This window comes from Sciurus vulgaris (genome assembly GCF_902686455.1).
Source record: "Sciurus vulgaris genome assembly, chromosome: 1".
Lineage (NCBI taxonomy): Eukaryota > Metazoa > Chordata > Mammalia > Rodentia > Sciuridae > Sciurus > Sciurus vulgaris.
Window position 1 is genome coordinate 201,113,173 of NC_136461.1, and position 21,746 is coordinate 201,134,918.

General features: G+C 45.1%; 1 protein-coding gene across 5 annotated transcripts in view; it reads right to left on the reverse strand.

Annotated features, from left to right (window-relative positions):
* Positions 1–21,746, reverse strand: part of CYRIB (CYFIP related Rac1 interactor B) — a 137,913-nt gene that overhangs the window by 92,608 nt on the left and 23,559 nt on the right. For all 5 annotated transcript variants that reach the window (XM_079112418.1, XM_079112414.1, XM_079112412.1 and 2 more), the window contains exon 2: positions 12,389–12,433. Coding sequence is in view for 2 of the 5 variants with exons in the window: in XM_079112414.1 (XP_078968540.1) it covers positions 12,389–12,433 (45 nt within the window). In the remaining 3 variants the exon portion in view is untranslated. The remainder of the gene's footprint in view (positions 1–12,388; positions 12,434–21,746) is intronic.

The following is a 21,746-nucleotide window of genomic DNA, read 5'->3' on the forward strand; positions in this document are numbered from 1 at the left end:
ATCTCAGCCTAAGGATGATCATAGTAGTGCCTCTGGGGTCAGCAGGATACGCTCAGCAACCTCATCTTTCTGGACGTTACCTGACAGTCTGGGCCAGCCAACTCTGTGCTGCCATGAGTTTGAAAGGTATAGCCCCTTCCTTTCTTCTCCACCTACCTACAGAGCACAGTAAAGGCTAGAACTAAGAGTATTTATAAAACTCTCCTGACTTCCGAGCACAGAGGTAGCAGCCAGTACAGTGGCTATGGCTGCCTCCATTACCATTATCCCACTCTTCAAAAAATGATGATGATATTATTATAATTCTCAAGCAACAGTGGCTCCTGAATCATGAATCAGCTGAAGAGCTTAAAGACAACTAAGGCTTGTATCCTCCACACTCCCAGAATTTTGTGAATTAATTCATCAAGTGTGTGGTCTTGGGAATTTTAAAACATCACTAAGTGATCTTAATCTGCAGACAAGTTTGGAAACCACCGTCATAAAGAATGAAGCAAGATACCCACCCCCCCCCTCACACACACACACACACACACACACACACACACACACACACACACACACACGATGGCCTCTCCCAGGGTCTATGAATCTTGTTCCTTCTATGGCAGCAGAGGTTACATGCATTAGGATAAGATAGATTTTGCTGCAGTCACACTTGAGAGTCACAATGAGCCCATCAACCCTGACTTTCTAGTCTTTAACTGACATTTAAGACAGCTTTTAACCCTTAGGTCTTTTTGGTATCTTTTTTTGCAGGTAGGGGGTTACTGGGGATTGAACCCAGGGGTACTGTATCACTGAACTATGTCCTCAGTCCTTTTTATTTGTTGAGACATGGTCTCACTAAGTTGCAGAGGCTGGCCTCGAATTTGTGATCCTCCTGCCTCAGACTCCCAAGTAGCTGGGATTACAGGCCTGTGAATAGCGTCCAGCTATTCACTTTTTTACTTCATACATTTCCTAGGTCCAGATGAACAAATTTGCCAGGCCTGGGGTAAATCAGAACCCCAAAATTATACTGATGTGGACAAACAGGTGAAATCTGGTTAGAGGAGGGCCATTAGAGCTATTAGTGAAGAAGATTACACCTTCATCAACTCTCTAAGGCCCAAAGCACAGCAGACAACTTAATAAAATTTGGCTAGGTAAATTATTATTAGTAATAACCTGAGAAAAAAGTGGAAAACAGACACAAGAACTCAAAAAGCACAGCATCTGAGCTGAAAACCTTATTTGTCAACTGGTCCCAGCCATCATTTGGATTTCCTCATTTCTGTTTAATCTCTTCCAGGGTAAAATTGTATTTGCTGGGACAGAAGCAAGTGAGGTCAGGAGGCTGTGAACGGAAGAGCACCCTCTCAGCCAGCAGCAAAGTGCAGGTCACACGTGCTGCATGCAGAGCACAGTGGGAACACATTCTTGCCACCAGCACACAAATTTTCAGCAAATCGTCTATCTGCCCTGTGGGATTTTATGTCTCTGCAAAGTCTGGAGAAAACCAGAAAACCCAGCTGGCCCTCATTTTAGCATTTTAATTTAAGAATCAGACTAGCTTTATGTAAACTCTTTGAAAGAAAAAAAAAAAAAAAAAAAAAAGGTAATCTGTTTTTTTGAAGGCACAAGCTAACTTGGGCCCAAGGGAAAAAAGCATTGTGTACAATTACATAATAGTTACTCTATTGCTTTAAAAGCTAATGGCAGCCTCAGGCGGAAAAGTCAAACTGAAGAGAGGAGCCATTTTTATAAAAATATTTGATGCAACCATCTCTTCTGAGCATTGTTAGTTGACAATGGTTCAGGATCTCTATGAACAATCTATTTTCTCAACAACCATGTCTGCAGCTTCCTGGGATGGTGAGCAACCTAACCTCTCTAAACTTGTTTCCTCGCCTGTCAAATGGAAATAATTACCTACTTGACAGGGATGCCATGAGAACTAACCGTGAAAATATATGGAATTGTCTGGCATTCAAGAAATGTCACGTTGGTGTACTGAGAAGGTGGGTGTCTCACAAAAAGAGAAAACACCTTACCTTGTAGGCCGGTCCTAGCACATCCAACCACCACCGAAAGGTTGTTACTGCCTGTCAACATCTGCTCCCCTCCCCATCAACCAGTATCCCTCAGCCAGGACGACTTCATCTCCAATTCTGGCAGTAGATGCTGAATGATCTAAACCAATCAGTGCTACCCCATCTTCCCTCTCACCATCATTGGTTGAGGGACAGACGCACGCCCTGAGATGGTCCAATCACAGTGAAGCCCAGAAATTTTGTTCAGTGTCTCTGGGGAAAGTTGGTAGCTCTTTCCTGTATGGCTACCATAAAGGAAGTCCATCAACCAATAGGCAGAAGAGGCCTGCTTCATTCACTAGCCTGTCCCTGGCACCCAGAAAGCACCCAATAAAATGTCCTGAGTACATGAATCAAGGTGAGTGAGTGGACACACAAGCAGTGATAAAATCAAGATTCTCAGACTAGAACTCTAGTGAAACCCGAATATTTAGTAGTCTCCTGGCTATGCAGCAGTTAGATCAAGACCCAGAAAAGAGCCAGTGTGTCTGAGCCTGGCAGACCTGACTGAATTCTAACCCTCTCAGTGCCTAGGTCTTGTACCTCAGGTGAATTCCTAAATTCCCTGAGCCCTGTCTTTTTCCTCTGACAAACACAAGTATCAACATTAACTAAGAATGTCTTAAAATGCAACTATAAATAGAGAAGACTGGAAGTCTACATATCAAAATATTAATAGCAATTAGCCCTAGGTGGTAACATTTTCATTTTTTTCTTTCTTGTACATTTTTGGATTTTCTACAATCAACATGAATTGAACTGTCTAATAAGAATAAAAGTGGAGTGATAATATTAAAGTTTCTAGCCCGGCACCTCTGACATGAAGTAGGAATCTGGCAAACGTTTCTTCTCCGTGAACGCCCTTCAGACAGCTGGAATCAGCTACATATCTCTTCCTCCTGCTTCTTCCTAAATATTTCAGCTAATTTAATGGCTTGATTTCAGGACTGCCTTCTATCTCTCCTCTCTGCAAGGGCTCCATCTGTTAAAACCCAATTCCGAGTATTGTGTAGCCAGCTCGCAGAATCAGCAGCAAGCTCCCGTTTGCTCATTCATCTGTTAATTCATTCATTGAGTAAACACTGATTAAAAACCTACTATATTGGACACCCTTTGCTTTTGCCTACCCACCATTCACAAATGGTTCCCGGACTTGCTCGGGGAACGCCCGCCTGCCCTCATTCTTAGTTCTTGTGCCCTAGGAGGTGCAGACCCCAGCCTAGCTTCTTCAAGGGGTGGGCATTTGATTCAAGAAGGCCAATCAGAGAACCGCATCCATCTCACCACAGGGGTGGGTTCAGGGATGTGCACAGTTACCCTAAAAAGACCAATCAAAAACAGTGAGACTCCACTCTGAGACTTTTGTTGAACTACTGGGAAAGTGGTCTTCTTTACCTCCTGCTGGAACTGCTAACCATCATCTTATACCACAGTCTCAAAAGGAAACGAGGGCAGCACTGAGGGATGATGAAAAACTGTGAAACTTGGCAATACTGTTTAAGCCTTGGGTTTTCCATGCCTTAAATTCCATCTCTAGATTTTTTTTTTTTTTCAATTAAATAAGCCAACATATTCCTCTTCTAGAGAAGACAGTCGAGTTGGGGTTCTGTTTGGAGGTGGAAAGAATCCCGACTCCTGACACCTGCAGGCCTGTGACATGCTGCACGCTGGCTACACAGATGAAGCCAGATGAGCCCCACCAGCCTTCCAGGTCCCGGCTGTCTGATGTGGAGATGGCCACACGTGGCTGCCATGGTGCACAGCCAGGAAGACAATCGCTCTAATTACAAGCCACACCGTGAAACACAAGCGTGGGATGGGGCGCCAGGGAAGGTCTCCCAGGGCATACTCCCCATCGTGACTCAGACACCAAAGACAGAATTTGGGGGAGTCAGATAACACTGTAGATTCACATTCACCTTCCAGTAAATTAAAACCACTGCATTCATGTGGCAGAGTGGGCCATGATACTTAACAGCACAAAATAACTGCGTGGAGACCAGCAAAGCACCAAGGTCACACGACCCTCACTTTTGAGAACTTCAAGGGATTGTTACAGATGACATGACAGGAGTAACGGACGGGTCAGCTTCTGTCATGCTGATTCGTGTCTTTCCCATTTTCTTGCCCACTTGGATTACCGTTGCTCAAACTACAGCAGCATCGTAAAAATAGCCCATCAAGACAAATAACCCACTTACTGAGTTTATGTCCAAATGACAACAAGAGAGAGGGCAGGAGGAGGCCTGTGTGCGGTTCTAGGAAACACCTGGTGGTGGCTGGGCCTGTGGCCTACCATGGACAACAGCAGCAACAACACAAGCTCTTCTGGGAACATCCATTTGCTCAGAGAAGCCCTAAAGGTCATTCTTGTTCAGTGAACAGAAGTTAGTATCTCTGGGAACTTTGATGATGCATCCTCAACTGGAAAATTGGGAAGATAAACCAAGTCAGAAAAGGACACCGCAGGACAAATTCTCCTTGCCTCTTGTTTTCTAAACATAGCGGAGATTCATTTGCCCCAGAAACAGCTCCAACTTTCCAGAGCAAAGAATCTTACAGTTGGAACAATTGACAGTGATGAAATACTCGCATGTGATTCCAGGGGAAGGGCCAGGATTAGTGGCAGGAGGCAGGGAGGCTTGAGATGCCTTCCGGATACCTCGGACTGCTAACGGCAGCTGCATCTCCTTTGCTTCTGAAACTCCCCTAAGACAGCCTGGAACTCCACCTCCTCACATCCCAGGACCTTGCACAACGACTCTCCTCCCGTCTTCTTGAAAATGAAATTCACCGTTATCACCCATCAGCCGGGCAATGAAGACCTTCAGCACTACGGGCGAGTGAGGCCGAAGCCAGATAGGACAGGGAGGCACCTGGAGCTTGGCACCAGCTCCCTGGATGCAGGTTCCCATTGTGGGTTAGAGGCTAAACCACGAAGCCCTGCTAACCCCCCTTAAAGATGGAAGGGCTTTATGTTGAAGCCCCCCACCAAGAAATTTTAACCTATTGATTAATGCAAAAAGTACAATATGCTTTTATTTAAAAATTCAAAAACAAAATGTGCAAAAGCTCTGGGTTCAATCCCCAATACTGGGAAATAAAATACAAGGAGGCAGAGTCAGGAGACGTCTGTCCATCGCAGTCCCACAATCCCTAGCCTTTCCCCAGGAAGTCATCAACAGTCAGGCATGCTCAACCCTGTGAACGCGTCTGTGTGTGGCTGGCATGTAAAAGCACTGATAAGCCCCCCTTTTCTGTACATATGATAGCAGACCACACATCCTTGTCTACACATTGACTTTTTTTTTTTTTTTTTTTTGGTACTAGGAATTGAACCCAGAGGTGCTTTATCACTGAGCACATTTTATTTTTTTTAATTTTGAGTAAGGGTCTCACTAAGTTGCTTAGGGCCCACTAATTTGCTGAGGCTAGCCTCAAACTTGCAATCCTCCTGCCTTAGCCTTCCAAGTCACTGGGAATATAGGAGTGTGCCACCATGCCCAGCTATGTGTTGACTTATTATTATTATTTTTTTTTAGCTTAAGTGCATATTCTGGAAACATTCCTTCTTTACTTAATTGACACTACTACAAACCGTACAGCATTCTACCTTAATGATATACATTTCGTCAATTCTCTATTGATGTATATTTAAGTTGCTTCCAGAGTCTCACTATTACAAACCACGCTGCAATGAATAAACATTACGTGCACCTTCATATACATAGTAACTATAAGAAAAATCTTATAATATTATAAGATCCTTCAAGGAGGACTGCAGGGTCAGAGGGTATGTGCACTTAAAATGTTGGTAGGTAGTGCCAAGTTGCTCTTCAAAGAGTTTGTTCTGATTTTCACACTCAGCTATATCAAGAGGAATATGCCAGTTGCTCTGCCCACATTCACAAAACTTTGTTTGTTTTTAATACAAGGGAAAAAAGGAGGGCAGTACTCCTCCACTCTTGTCCCATTGTCTCTTCTAGTCCCTGTGAATCACACATGACATTATGACTTTCTGAAAATTCCAACCCTGGATGCACAATCCAGACATCAGAGTTTAAAACTCAATGTCTGCCAGAGTCAGTGACGTGAGCTCACACTGGCTCAAGAGACTTGCCTGCTCATTCTTGCCAACTCCAAGTTCAGCAACATCACACGGTACAAGTATTTACACCAGAGGAATCAGCAAATGCTACAGATCAGGACTTTCTCCCTTTCCCCAGAGAGGCTGCTTTGAATACTTACCAACATATCAATGCATAGTACTGCAGAAACTGAGGCTATACCACCCTTTGCTGAGTATGTTGCCTTTGATGCTGACCTGGTTACAAATTCTTTTCTTTAAATATTTTTTAGTTTAATATTTTAATATGTTTAGTTAGATAGACATGATACCTTTATTTCACTTATTTTTATGTGGTGCTGAGGATTAAACCCAGTGCCTCACACGTGCCAGGCAGGTGCTGTACCAATGAGCCACAACTGCAGCCCCCTGGTTACAAATTCTTAAAACCCGAGGACAGGAAGAAATCTCAAAGGCCATCTCACCCTGTGTTTTCTAATACCACCTCTCTGTCAGCCCCTGTACGCAGACTTAAGTAGCACCCTCTATGCCTTTTTTTTTCTATCCTTTCGCATTTCTATCTCTTCATTATTTACCATTTATTCCTGCTGATTTCTCATGGTGTTAGTAATTGCAAGTGCAGACTCAAGGCTATACTAAATAGTCCAGGGTCGAATTCCAGCTCTATCCCTTATCTTGGGCAAGTGCCATAGTTTCCTCATCTATAAAATATAGATGATAATAATACCTCCTCATAATTTTGTTCTGAGGATTGTGTAAAGTATGAAGATTGAGTAAAGTATCTGGCACATACTATATATTTAATAAAAGTTAACAATATTACCTTCCAGTTTACTAATTCTCTCTTTAGCTACATCTAGTCTTTCATTTACCCTTTGGTTAGAGTTTAATCATATTATTTCTCACTTCAGTTTGGTTCCTTTTCTAATATTCCTTATTCATAATTCTTTACCTCTTTGATATCATTATTCCTTTTTTATATTTTGGTGTTGCTGGGGATTGAACCCCAGGGTCTCATATAGACAAGGCAAGTACTCTACCACTGAGCTACATCCCCAGTCCTTTTTATTTTTTAAATTTTTTTTAAGACAGGGTTTCTCTACAAGACCTTCAAAGAACTCATTCCAATACTTCTCAAAGTATTCCAGGAAATAGAAAAGGAGGGTACCCTACCAAACTCATTCTATGAAGCTAATATCACCCTAATACCAAAACCAGGAAAAGACACATCAAGGAAAGAAAATTTTAGACCAATATCCTTGATGAATATAGATGCAAAGATCCTTAACAAAATATTGGCAAACCATACCCAAAAACATATTAAGAAAATCGTGCACCACGATCAAGTAGGATTCATCCCTGGAATGCAAGGATGGTTTAACATTCGTGAATCAATAAACGTAATCCATCATGTCAATAGACTTAAGGATAAGAATCATATGGTTATTTCAACTGACGCAGAAAAAGCATTCAACAAAATACGACAACCCTTCATGCTCAAAACACCAGAAAAAATAGGGATAGTAGGAACATACTTCAACATTGTAAAGGCTATTTATGCTAAGCCCATGGCCAACATCATTCTTAATGGAGAAAAACTGAAACCATTCCCTTTAAAAACAGGAACAAGACAGGGAGTCCTCTTTCACCACTTCTATTCAACACTGTCCTTGAAACTCTAGCTAGAGCAATTAGGTAGACTAAAGAAATTAAAGGGATACAAATAGGAAAAGAGGAACTTAAGCTGTCACTATTTGCTGATGACATGATTCTATATTTAGAGGATCCAAAAAACTCCTCCAGAAAACTTCTAGACCTCATCAATGAATTCAGCAAAATAGCAAGCTATAAAATCAACACGCATAAATCTAAAGCATTTTTATACACAAGCGACAAAACACCTGAAAGTGAAATAAGGAAAGCAACTCCATTTTCAATAGCCTCAAAAAAAATAAAATACTTGGGAATCAATCTAACCAATGAGGTAAAAGATCTCTACATGAAAACTACAAAACATTGAAGAAAGAAATTGAGGAAGACCCTAGAAGATGGAAAGATCTCCCATGTTCTTGGATAGGCAGAATTAATATTGTCAAAATGACCATACTACCAAAAGTGCTTTACAGATTCAATGCAATTCCAATTAAAATCCCAATGATGTACCTTACAGAAATAGAGCAAGCAGTCATGAAATTCATCTGGAAGAATAAGAAACCCAGAATAGCTAAAGCAATCCTTAGCAGGAAGAATGAAACGGGGGGTATCGCAATACCAGAACTTCAACTATACTATAAAGCAATAGTAACAAAAACAGCATGGTATTGGCACCAAAATAGACAGGTAGATCAATGGTACAGAATAGAGGACACGGACACAAACCCAAATAAATACAATTTTCTCATACTAGACAAAGGTGCCAAAAATATGCAATGGAGAAAAGAGCCTCTTCAACAAATGGTGCTGGGAAAACTGGAAATCCATATGCAACAGAATGAAACTAAACCCCTATCTCTCACCCTACACAAAAATCAACTCACAATGGATCAAGGACCTTGAAATCAGACCAGAGACCCTGCATCTTATAGAAAAAAAAGTAGGTCCAAATCTTCAACTTGTTGGCTTAGGATCAGATTCCTTAACAGGACTCCCATAGCACAAGAAATAAAAGCAAGAATCAACAACTGGGATAGATTCAAACTAAAAAGCTTTCTCTCAGCAAAGGAAACTATCAGCAATGTGAAGAGAGAGCCTACAGAGTGGGAGAATATCTTTGCCACTCATACTTCAGATAGAGCATTAATTTCCAGAATATATAAAGAACTCAAAAAACTCTACACCAAGAATACAAATAACCCAATCAACAAATGGGCTAAGGATATGAACAGATGCTTCACAGAAGATCTATAAGCAATCAACAAACATATGAAAAATGTTCAACATCTTTAGTAATAAGAGAAATGCAAATCAAAACTACACTAAGATTCCATCTCACCCCAATTAGAATGGTGATTATCAAGAACACGAGCAACAATAGGTGTTGGGGAGGATGTGGGGAAAAAGATACACTCATACATTGCTGGTGGGGTTGCAAATTAGTGCAGCCACTCTGGAAAGCAGTATGGAGATTCCTCAGAAAGCTTGGAATGGAACCACCATTTGACCCAGCTATCCCACTCCTTGGCCTATACCCAAAGGACTTAAAATCAGCATACTACAGAGATACAGTCACATCAATGTTCAAAGCTGCTCAATTCACAATAGCCAGATTGTGGAACCAATCTAGATGTCCTTCAATTGATGAATGGATAAAGAAACTGTGGTGTGTATATATATATATATATACACACACACACACACACACACACACACACACACACACACACACAAAGGAATATTACTCAGCTATAAAGAATAATAAAATTATGGCATTTGCAGGCAAATGGATGAAATTGGAGAATATCATGCTGAATGAGATAAGCCAATCTCAAAAAACCAAAGGACGAATGATCTCGCTGATAAGCGGATGATGACACATAATGGGGGGTGGGAGGGGGGCAAGAATGGAGGAAGGAGGGACTGTATAGAGGGAAAAGAGGGTTGGGGGGAGGAAAAAAATAACAGAATGAATCAAACATCATTACCCTATGTAAATGTATGATTATGCAAATGGTATGCTGTTACTCCATGTACAAACAGAAACAACATGTATCCCATTTGTTTACAATAAAAATAAATTTAAAAAAATAAATAAATAAAAAGACAGGGTCTCAATAAATGCCAAGGCTGGTCTCAAACTGTGATCCTCCTGCCTCAGTTTCCCAAGTAGCTAGGATTACAGGCATGTACCAACACACCCCGCTCACTGTTTTTTCTTAATTATTTTAAATATACTATTTTATAGTCTCTTTTTTGGAATGCTCTGTTTCCTGACTAGTTTTTAGTTTTTAATTGTGGCGATTCATTTTCAGAAAAGTTAGTTCTTCCTGTGGGAGTTCCATTAGGTATGGATTGTTAAAATATACCTATGGAGTGATTGTGTGTTTGTATGAGAGGATTCCATAGTATCAGACCACTTACTATGCTAACTGTTCAGGTAGAAGGATCTCATATCTCATAGGTAATAGAAATATACGTTCCACACCAGGTGTGGTGATGCACGCCTTGTAATCTCAGTGAATCTCAAGGATCATACGTTTAAGGTCAGCCTAGATAACTTATTGAGGCCGTCTCAAAGTAAAATAAAAAGGGCTGTGGATTTAGTTCAGTGGTGGGGTACTCAGTGAGGGTTGGCGCGCGCGTGCTCTCTCTCTCTCTCTCACACACACACGCACACATATGTACACATACACATGTATTTCACAACTGCATACAGTATAGTGCCAGATTTTCAAATTCTTATTGCTGACATTTTCAACTCAAGGTAAATTTCCAGGTAGTGGAATTTTTGTAGAATCTTATCATGAGAGGTCAGAGCTTCAGGGCTCCAGTGCATTCAACTATTCCTTGAGCCCAGACCTCATTTCTAGACCCACTGGGCACTCATACCTTAGCCTCCAAACTCATGGGCCTCTACCTAGGTGCAAAAGACCCCGGAATGGTCACAGCTTTGGCCTACATGCAACCACTGGGCTTCCATTTCTCTCTTCATTTTTGGCACTGGTGGCTTTTCCTTTTTCTTGAACTCCCCTGGATAGAATTCTTATATTCCCATTCATACCAGGAAGGACTCATGCAAATCAGCTTAGTCCACCATTTGCCAAAAGTGTTCCAAGTCACCAAATCCAACAGAACCACTTACCCCCACTTGAGTTCTGTCTGCATTAAAACTGCATCTTGTTCAGGGATTAGTGTCTAAATATGAAAATTAAAGAGTCCAAATTCCTCCTGAAAGTCCTACAATAAGGCCTCACATTGGAGACAGAGAACCATCTCTCATGAGGTCCAATGCAGCTGGTTCTTTCTCCAGCAGGATTTGGTTTCTTGGGTTGAGCACCATGTGAAAGAGCTGGCTTGGATTTAGGGGCATGTTGTGTGATAATTAAAGTCTATAAATATGAGATGGCACAAGATGCTCACACTCTCAAATAACAGAGGGAACAGATGAACAGAGGCCACAGCAGACCGTGAACAACGGGGTCCCCGCGCTAGTTAACGTGCTGTTGTTACGCCTACTTGGTCTTGTTTTTGTTGAGCAGGTACGTTCGGATCTGAATACATCAGAAACAATGATCTGTGATGATGAAAGTCAGAACCACGGTTCTCTCTCAAGCAGTACTAACTGCAAAGGGACAGGGGCGTGCGGGACGTGCCGGGTGGGGGCTGGCTAGAGGGGTGTCACATCCTAAGAATTCATCAGGCTGTACGGCTGGGATTCGTGCATTCTACAGTATGACCAGCTCCACTGAAATCCTAGTCACAAGCCTGAGCAGAGTGCTGGGCGGCTTTCGGCCAAGGGTCTCCAATGAAGGGTGAAGCCCCGCAGAGGCCAACAGGCCAGACGAGGGCAGTGAGGAGACCAGGAGGCCAGAACAGGAGGCAGAAGCCAGACGTGCCCGTCAGGCAGAGGGCACCAAGCTCCAAGAGTGGGTGGTCTTCCACGAAAGCCCCTCAGGGTGACAGGCCCACAGCGGATGAGAGCATAGTCTCCACCCCTTCCTAACACAGTGGCCTTGGGCAAGGGACGTTCCTTATTCCAACCTCAACTTTGTAGGCTGCTGCAAGGCCCAGTTCCAGCACAGCGTTCAGCACGGGGGCTACACGCAGGAAAAATGCACAACCATTACCTATTACTACTGATACAGATGACAGCAAGGTGGAAACCTCACCCTCCCTCCCGAATCACAGTTATTTAGAATAAAAATCTGACCTGCCGGGCTGGAGTGGTGGCTCAGTGGTAGAGCGCTTGCCTCACATGCATGAGGCACCGAGTTCGATCCTCGGCATCACATAAATAAATAAAGGTACTGTGTACCCCTACAACTAAAAATAGAAAAATTTTAAAGACAAATTTTTTTTAAAAATCTGACCTGATAATCACGAGAGATATTTACAGAGCAAATGGGAAAAGGTGTGTGTTCTGACTTGAAAAGGCAGGGGCTCTCGCTGCTGCGGAGCTGAGACCCACCCCGGCCACAGCCACTGGCTTTAACTCCTCCTCAGTGAAGTGATGAAGAGGGCAGGCTGCGAGGCCAGACAGCCACGGTCACACCCCAGCGCCATTACTTACCAACGTGGTAACCTTGAACAAATGACTCCAACTCCAGGCCTTCTCCTATAAAAGAGTTAGAGAGGATTATACAAGTTACAACCGTCCTCAGCACAGAGAGCCCCCAGTAAGTCCTGGTCACTGTTATTTTTCCCTATACTGAATACCCTGGGAATAACAAGTCTGAGTAGCATTTTACAGACCATTACAGGGTTCTTTCACACTTGTCTCATGGAATACTCAAAACAGTCATGGTATTACAAATAGATTAGTGATAATTCAGAGAAGTTAAGCAACTTGCTAAAGGCTGCACAGCAAGAACAGAGACCCAAACCACACTCCAATAACTGCAGGACAGTTCTGCTGGACTGTGTTGCCCCAGAGACAGAGGGTAGGGTCAGTCTGTACTTTGAGATTCCAACCTCTGAGGTAAAGGCACTGGACCTGGTGACTGCAGCACATGTCCTGGTCCCAACAAAAAGCTCAACTCTACTTTGCACCAGTCTTAGCCTTTCTGCCCCCGAATCACTTCCTGTTTCAGGCTTCTACTTTGCAGAGAAAGAGCAAACGTGTACGTGACACCAGCTTTGTCACCTCCAACATCTCCTGCAGCAGCACAGGTTTACGAATCAAAGAGAGTTTTCAGAAACACCACAGTTAAGCAACATCCCATTGGATGCTTTCACCACACCGAGCGTGGAAAGCAGAGCAAAGGCTGCTGTGGGGACCCGGTCACCGGACGGACTGGAACAGAGGCCTTTTCCTGGCCTCTATCTTGATTAAATCTGTGGCAGCCCTGGATTTTTGTTTTGCTTTCCACTGGGTGCAGAAGCTGCCGGAAGCCACTTAACCAGTGCATTTTATTCACAAAAGGCTGGGGCCCACTGCCGTGGCAGCCACCTCTGCTGCTTTGCCAGCAGGGCGTTTCCTTCCGTGGTGGCCTGGGGTAGCACCCCCTTGAAACTGCAGCATCTGGGGCTCAGTGGCCAGAGAAGAGCAGGCTCAGCAAAAGAACCTCCTGGGGGGCTCACAGCCCTGTCCTCAGATGGGTGCACACGCTCCATGAACACACCACACACATGTGCATCCCTCACCACAAACACGCTGCACACCACCAACACGCCACACATGCACAGACATGCTACACGCATGTACACGCACACGCCCAGACCCATGACAACAGACTCCTGGCTCTTCTTGCTACAGACCCGCACCTGTCACCATAAGAAGGAGTTTTCTTTCTCTCTGATCCTTGGACCAGATTTGCAAAATAGAAATTGGGGACAAGTTGTTAACTTGGGGAAAATTTTAGGGTCATAGGCCACGACCTCGAAATTAGAAAAAGCATGCCAACTCACACACACAGAACTCTTGCCTTGATCTGTTCTTAGGAACACCAAGAGGAAGCCTGGACACAGGGTGTGGCTCTGGAAGAAGCAGGGTGGGCATTTCAAAGGGAGGGCAGCCTCAGAGAGAACCTGGATGTGGCCCTAGAAACCCCTCGTCTCTTCTGAGACTCCTGCCACAGGCTCCAGGGCTGCTGGACTCCTCGCAAGTCACCTAGCCTCTCTGAGCCCCAGTGATCTTTGCTATAGAGCAAGGACTCCTGTTCCCTCAACATGCAGGGGTCCCAAGTGCCCTCTTTGTGCCAAGCCTTGTGGCCACAGAGCCTTCCCCTGCCACCCAGCAGCTCACAGGGATTGCAGGTGGACACACAGTTACAACCAGAAAGTCAAAAACAACTGGGGGGGGAGCAGGTGTGCCCAATCACAGAAGAGGGTATCCTGGGAGCTCGGCGGGGGCGAACGGTGACCAAGACACAATAGATTGCCCCAAGGAGATGGCACGCCGAATACGGACAGATCAGAATTGCTCAGAGGCAGGTGGCACGGGGAGAGTCAGGGGCCATGCGCAGGTCACTCTGCTCCACCTGGTCACACATTGGAGATGGAAACGGGAGCTGGATGTGCAGCAGGGTGGACTTGCCAAGGGCACCAGGTGACCCCAAGGCTCTTGCCAGCCCTAGAGCTGAGTGTGTGTCCCCCACAGCCCGGGGCCTCCTGCCCCTGCAACCCCTTCACTGGCATGCTGAAGGCTGGAGTCTGCTCCAGGGCACCAGTTGGGGGTCCCGACATCCCCTGTGGGCCCTTCTCCTTCCTCCTCCTTGCCCTCTTGGGATTCAAAGGAGGGCATCATCCTCTATTATCGTTTGCTTCTTAAAAACACCCAGGGCTCCCTTACACACCAGCGTCTCCCGCTCCCTCCTTCAGCTGAAGAAGACTGGACTCGTCTGTGTTAGGCCACCTGAAGGCTGCTGCTGGGTTGGGTGGCCCTCGTGTCCCCTCGGCCTGCACTATGCTGACACAGCATGTCCTCGAAAGTGCCTGCAGAACTGCGCCGACCGCCCTCTCTGCCGGTGGACACCCACCCAGGGCTCACCCGGGCAGCCCCGGGAGGCCAGAGCCTGCTCAGCACTCCTCCAGCCCCCGAGGACCCTGGGGGCTGACAGCCCACCACACCTCTGCGGCCTCTGGGCTCTCCCGGAGGGGCTACATGTCCCCACTAAAGCCAACTCCTTTATGAAGATGCCTAGGACTTCTTTTAGGAACTGGATATACTTCTTATAAATCGTCCTTAGGGTTAATGCTCTGTGATCTAAGGCTATCGTGATTTTAAAGAGAAGCAGAGCCTCTCCAACCACTTGGGTTTTCTTCTTCCCAAGTTCGCTATGAAGTAACCTCACTACAGCATCACACGTGGAGCTGAAAGAAGACACTTCTACCCCTAATCTCACTACCGAAAGAAGGAGTTCCTTATCAATTCTGTGTCCTCCTGAGCTCTTTCACTCACACATCTGTACTCTGTTCATAGGTATGTGTTTCCTTAAAAGGAATCACCTTTAGTATAGAAGGTCCTTAAATAGGGTCCTGTTTTCTTAAAATTAAAAAACAACAACCTTCTGCTGAGGCAAGTCACTGGCATAATGGTCCTGATAAACGCCACAGAGCGAAACCCAGGTCACAAATTAAACGCACCTGGAAGTTCTGGGTTGGAGACCTTTAGGGCAGCTTTTTCTAGCCTGCTTCATTCCTTAATTCTTGTGACGCTTCCCACATCCCACTTAAGAAGAGCAAAGGAAAAAAGGTGTCCTGGTTACTCCACCTGGCACAGCGCACTCTGCAGTTCGCCACAGTTGCCTATTGCTGGAAAGTTTAAGTCAATATTTTTTCTGCAAGTGAGATGACATCTCTGGCTTGAACTGGGTTTTAAAACGCTCCTACGAGGTGCCAACCCTGCACGGGCAGACAGACTCTCGAAGGATGACCTCTGGAAGCGGAGGTCTCCGAAGCTCCCAGGTGATTCTCCTGTGCAGCCAGGTCCAAGAAACACCAGGCTGGGGTAACTCATTAGTCAAAGGAAGCCCGTGGGAAATCTTATCTGGAAGTGGCGAACTCCTCGTAATTAAATAAAATAGCAGATCGAAAAGTACCCAACAGGGCCTGTTCCCCAGAAGACAATAAATGTTAATTAAACAAGAAAATATAATTCAAATAATTACACCTTCCCCTTGGTGAATTCATCTTGTAATTTTATTGGCTTGTTTATCACTTCTTATTTTTTTCTTTAGCATGATTCATTCTGTCCCAGTTAATAAAATTATAAACTTATACCCGTAATCCCATTCAATTACAAGTAGTCTAGTATTTCCAACAACTGTGAATCATTTTATTTAATAAAACTGTCCCTCGGAAAGTGGCTAATAAAGAGTAAACAGGCCATAAACATTAGCTATTTATAATGAGTATTCAGAATTATTTTAATTCATGATCATTTTTCTAAACTAGGCTGAAACTTTGTGCACAGTATCAGGACAGGACTTAGCAGGAATGTTAAAAATGACCAGGCTGGTGCTGCTGGGCATGAAGACAGGCTTGTATGCCTATCAGTTCCTCTTTACATTTTCATGGGAGAAATAGCAAAAGTAACTCCTGCACAGGTAACTTACCTGCCCTCTTGAGGCAGGCAGTGACAGGTACTGATGAACAACACTCAGCTGGTCCCAGAGGTACCTGCAAACACTAGCACTGCAATTAGTCCCACGGGATCTCTCACTGCAACTTTTCCCTGAGCTTAATGGGAAAGGTAAGTCTTGGGCACATCAGTCCTGAGAAGCTAAAAAAAAAAATGGAAAAAAATAAAAAGAAAGAAATACAATTCCTGATTCAGAATGAGAGTGTTTACTAAGAATGTTTGCAGGGGTCTCACTGCCCTGCCGAAGTGATTGACTCCTATCCTCATCCTGACCTCGCATGTGCCAAGCAGAGCAGGCATGGGGCGGGCACCAGGGAAGACATGCTCCCCGGAGTGGCACTCATGGTCGGCAGACCTTCCACAGCCCTCTCCAAACCGGCTACTCCATGTTTTAAACCAACTGGACTTAAAAGCCCATATCCAAAGACAATCATGGCACGCACGTCTCCATGTTACATCCTAAGAAGGTAAAAAGTGATCACACGTGGGACGATGGCTTGGCGCCCTGAACGTCATGCTGACCACTGAGCTCCAGACCAGGATGAGGACACGGTCCTCACCTTCAAGGGTCTCACCCAGGGCAGCATGCAAACGCTACCGCAATACTGGGTGACGAGGACACTACGACAGCTTCGCAGTGGCAGCCCTAATACATTCTTCTCAGCTCCACCGCCTCTGCTTGACCATCAAACCACTTTTTAGTATCACCTCCGTCTTGACACTGCAACGAGATCTAAGCACTTTCAAGGTGGGCCCATGGTATTGGTATTCTAGAAGTATTCATTTGAGTTTCGATCCGCTTAGTATGTTAAAGAGCTAGACCCTCAGACTACTTGAACACTAGAACTTCTTTCTAACTCATGTCTCATTTGGTATTCCGGTCAGCCAAGCTCTAAATTACTAGTGTGAGATGGTTGTGGAGAAGCCCTCACACAAGTGATTCCAATTTGTCTTGGCTGATTTGGATTTGTTGTTGGAAAAACTGCACCGTCTGAAAACCCCACTGTGACAGGTCTCCAGAGGATCCCTGGAGCCTCCTGCAGGCCTCGAGTAGTGCTGTCTCCCTGGGCACTTTCCAGGGCTACAGGGAACCAAGGATGAGCCCTGGAAAATAAATGCTTTTGGAGGGACCCTGCCCTATGCGGAAGTTTTCTGAAGTGCCCCATGGCCTACTGTATACTCCTATAATTTGCCAAGGATGAAGTCCAGAAAAGAAGGTAACACATGGGCGAGGGGAGGCCTCCGAAGCACACTCCAGACTGTTCCATTTCCCAATCACGCTAGCTGGCTCTGCAGCTCCCATTCTGCATGACAGCAGGATCCGCCGCCTGGTGCAGGACCCACTTTATATTTGCAAAATGAGGGCTATGTCCTTCAAGCATGAAGGGTTTCACGTGAAGGTTCCATGCAGGTGTGTGCGGGTTTTAAGACGGCAACTTTCTCCAGTCCTGAGGTCAGAAATCTACCAGGGACCTGGGACTTTCAAAGCATGCTCACCACCAATGTGCCAATCCCAGGCACGCTTTGGGATCCTTTTGAGATAGGATGACTGATTCTAGGGTCCATCACAAATTTGTAAAAGTTCTCTGGCTTATATTTTCAAAAATAGCCCGGTTAGTTTAATTGTTGAGAAATGCTAACAGCTGAAGGGATGGAGCCAGCTGTGGCTGCTTTATTCACCTGTGTCTTTTCTAAGACTGCAACCTTTCTGAACATTGAAGGACTGTTAGCTGGGAGCCTCCTCTGAAAGCAAGGGAGAAGGGCACAGGAGTACACTCTCCCAGGCCCAGGTGAGATGGTGCCAGGTACTGAGCAGTTCTCTTGGAAAGACAATAAACAGCAACAGGGTCCATATACTATAATTCCCCTTTAAATTTTTCTATCATGAACCTATGAATGTTTTTCAGGGTCAAATTCTGATGCATGATAAAAACAAAAATACAAAAAATAAATGAAAGTAAAAATAATGTCCACATTTTGCCTACCCATTCTCCAAGTATAAGCTGACTGATGCTTAAATTTTTTCATAGTAGCATGATCTACTGCTTACATATTCTTAAGTTTTTTAATAAAGCTGTAGTATTGTAACTTTATGTTCAAGTTATAAATTGGCTTTATCCCTAAGAAATCCGGGGGGGGGGGGGGGGGGGGCAATAATAACATAGTAGGTACTTCACGTGCTGGTAAATGTTCAAAATAAAAATTTTGAATCCTTAAACCAATCATCTGTCTAAACTAACAACATTAATTATAATTGTGTACTTTAATAACTGGTCTTCTTTCTCCAGAAATCCAGTTCAGCCTATCTTGATTTAATAAACATACAATGGTGGAGGAGACAGAAAAAGAAAGAACTAGGCCACTACCTGGAAGAACCACAGTGTCCCAGAGCCTCAGGACCATCTCAGTTAAACCCTAGCCCTGTGAGGCAGATCAAGCCCTTTGCTTTCAAAGTGGGGACAAGGACAGACACTCCCTGAGCAAGATCACAATGGTGCTTCTAAACTTGGGATTATCAAATACCTTCCCAGTGGAAGCATGGGTCGCCTTTAAAGATAGATCGCTATTGACTTATAAAATGAGGTTTGTGGAGGTAGAGAATGTTATTTCTGGGGATCTGGTCCCACGCCCTGGCTTTACTGGCCAGGGGCTCTGAAGCCCAGAGGAAAGAACTGCCCAGGGTCAGACAGGAAGATCACAGCAGCCAAGAGGTGCCACGTCTTCTGGTCTGGCTCCCTCCCCTTTCCAAGCCCCTCCACCTGGGCACAGGTTCCCTGGCTTCCGGTCTCATCCAGGTGCATGTCCTTCAGGAGCCTGGGGTCCAGGGCAGGTGACCCCCACTCTCAGCACTGCTCCCACAAACCTGGAGGCCATCACCTGTTCACCCAGCTGCGCTGGACTTGGAGTTAGTAGGTACACATTCCTCTTTGTGTCCTGGCACTGGCAATAGTAGTGACATGGACTTGGAAATTGGTGACCCTCCTATCCCCATTTGCCAGGAGCACCTCAACTTTGGCAATGCCAGTCCCAACCAGCATGCTGGTCACTTCAGTGGTGGACACCAATGGGGTCAGTCAGTCACCTGACAGGCCAACCAAGCGCAGTGCTGTCCCACCGGACTTTCTGCCTTGATGCAGATGGTCTACATCTCCACTGTCCATCTCCACAGCACCAGCCGTCCACACATGGCTGCTGAACACTGGAACTCTGGCTAGTGGAACTGAAGAACCGAATTTTATTTTATTTTTATTTATTTTATTTTTTATTTTATTTTATTATAGTATTGTATTGTATTGTATTATTTTGTATTGTACTGTATTATATAGTATTGTATTGTACTATAACCAATTTAAACTTAAATAGCTCCACGTGGCTAGTGGCTACTCTGTGGGACTACTACTCAGTGCAGGTGTGGAATTATCATCCTGAACAGTGAATCCCTGTGCACAGAGATGAGCCCAGGAGTCAGCGAACCTTGAATCTGGACCCTGTTATTTATTAATGTGGCAAGGAATTTCTCAGGAAAGCTGATTTCTTCATCAGCAATCCTTCAAATTTACTTGTCAACAATGTTCTGAAAGTGGCTGGCCAATAGTAGAACTTCCAGAAATAGGATTTCCCTACAAGGAGCTAAATTTATGTAAAAATGCTAGAAAAATCTGATTCTGAACTAAAAAAAAATAAGTGAATACATGAGCATCATTCTGAACAGATCTCCAGAATCCATGTCCATTTTAATTCTAGTTCTAAATTTTCATGGCTGCCCCCGGACTTGCCATGCCTTGATTTTTGTCTCCAGCCTTGCTGTCAGCTATCACCAAGTCCATCAGAAGGTACCCAGGTCACCACCATCTAGGTAAAGAACATACATATGTCCAACGTGACCAAATGCATGCATTAAGTATATGAAATTTTTTGTATTTTGTATGTCAATTATATGTACCTTAATAAAATCATCAAAATACCCTGCCAGATAAAAATAATAAAATAAATTTTTGTAGAAAAAAGGTGCACAGGGCAAGGGGCACTGAGTGGGATTCCTGTGCCCAGTTACCCGTGGCAGCTCTCACATAGCCCCAGGGGCAGGGATCTGGGGGATGGGGCGTGGAGGACTCTAGCCACTGGGGCAGGGAGCACACGCACTCAGGTAAACTCCCCAATTGGCCAAGAGGGGCTGCTGTGCATCCACAGAGGCCAACGCCCTGTCCCCCAGCCCGGGGTGTGGGGCGGGGTCTGCAAGCCACAGCAGCTGCGATCCCCCATCCCCTCTGGTACCTCCAGGGCCCTTGGCAGGAAGGGGCAGCGGGTCCCAGGGGAAACCAGCCACCAATCAGAATCACCCAGGGAGCTTCTTAAAAACACTGTGCCCCAGAATTGGGCATCAGGGTTTGCAGACGGCTCCCAGGTGACGGTGCGGCACAGCTGGGTACTCTGTTTTTCCACTGAATGATGCACAAGTGACTCTGCTCAGCAGCCAAGGCAGGGAGGACCTCCGACAGAGAGGTGCACTATTTAGGGCCGTGGCAAGGAATCCTGTTGTTAATAGTTCCCTCCCTCCCTCTGGCTGTAGGGACAACAGTCAGATGGCTTTCGGGGCTCTGAGCCAGACAGGCACAAGCGGCTCCCCCTCCCCCACTATTGGTAAAGCACCTCCCGGTTCCCCAGGATCTCCCCATCCTGTGTCTCCTGTGCAGAGCTGGCAGGCACAGCCCCCTCGTCCTCGTCCTCATAAACCCATTGCCGCGGCAGGAGCCCTACTCCTTGCACCTGGCACTTAGGAAACCCACAATAAACGCTATTATTGTGGTTGCTACCCTCATTTCACTGAGAAGGAAGCAGCTCGAGATGGTATGACTCACCCAACGCCACATGACGCGGGGGGCAGGACTGGGACAGGAACCCTGGGCTCCTCGGTTCCTTCTCTTTTCTACCCACCCAAGGCTGCTCACTGACTTTCCCATCCCCCAACACCTTTTTTTTTTTTTCCCACCCTCTTACAGTCAAGAGACAGTCTCTGTTCATCAGGATAAAAACCTTATTTTGTATTCTCAGCTCTACAGGATAGGACCCTATGGTCTTCCTCAAAATAGTGGGCAGGGTGCCCTAAGTATGCCCTCAAAGTCCTGAGGGGCAATGGTGTTTAGAAGTGATTTGGAGCCTCACACCAACTGCCACTTAGCTAAGCAGCTGAATGACCTGGAACAAGCTGCTTAACCTCTCTGGGCTCAGGTTCATCAGCTGTAAAATGGGGATTATAACAGTACTAAAGGTTTGGTGAGGAGGACTGAGATCATTCAAAGGGAAAGGATGCCAGGGCTGGTGGCAGCAAAAGCCAGCAGGTGGTAAG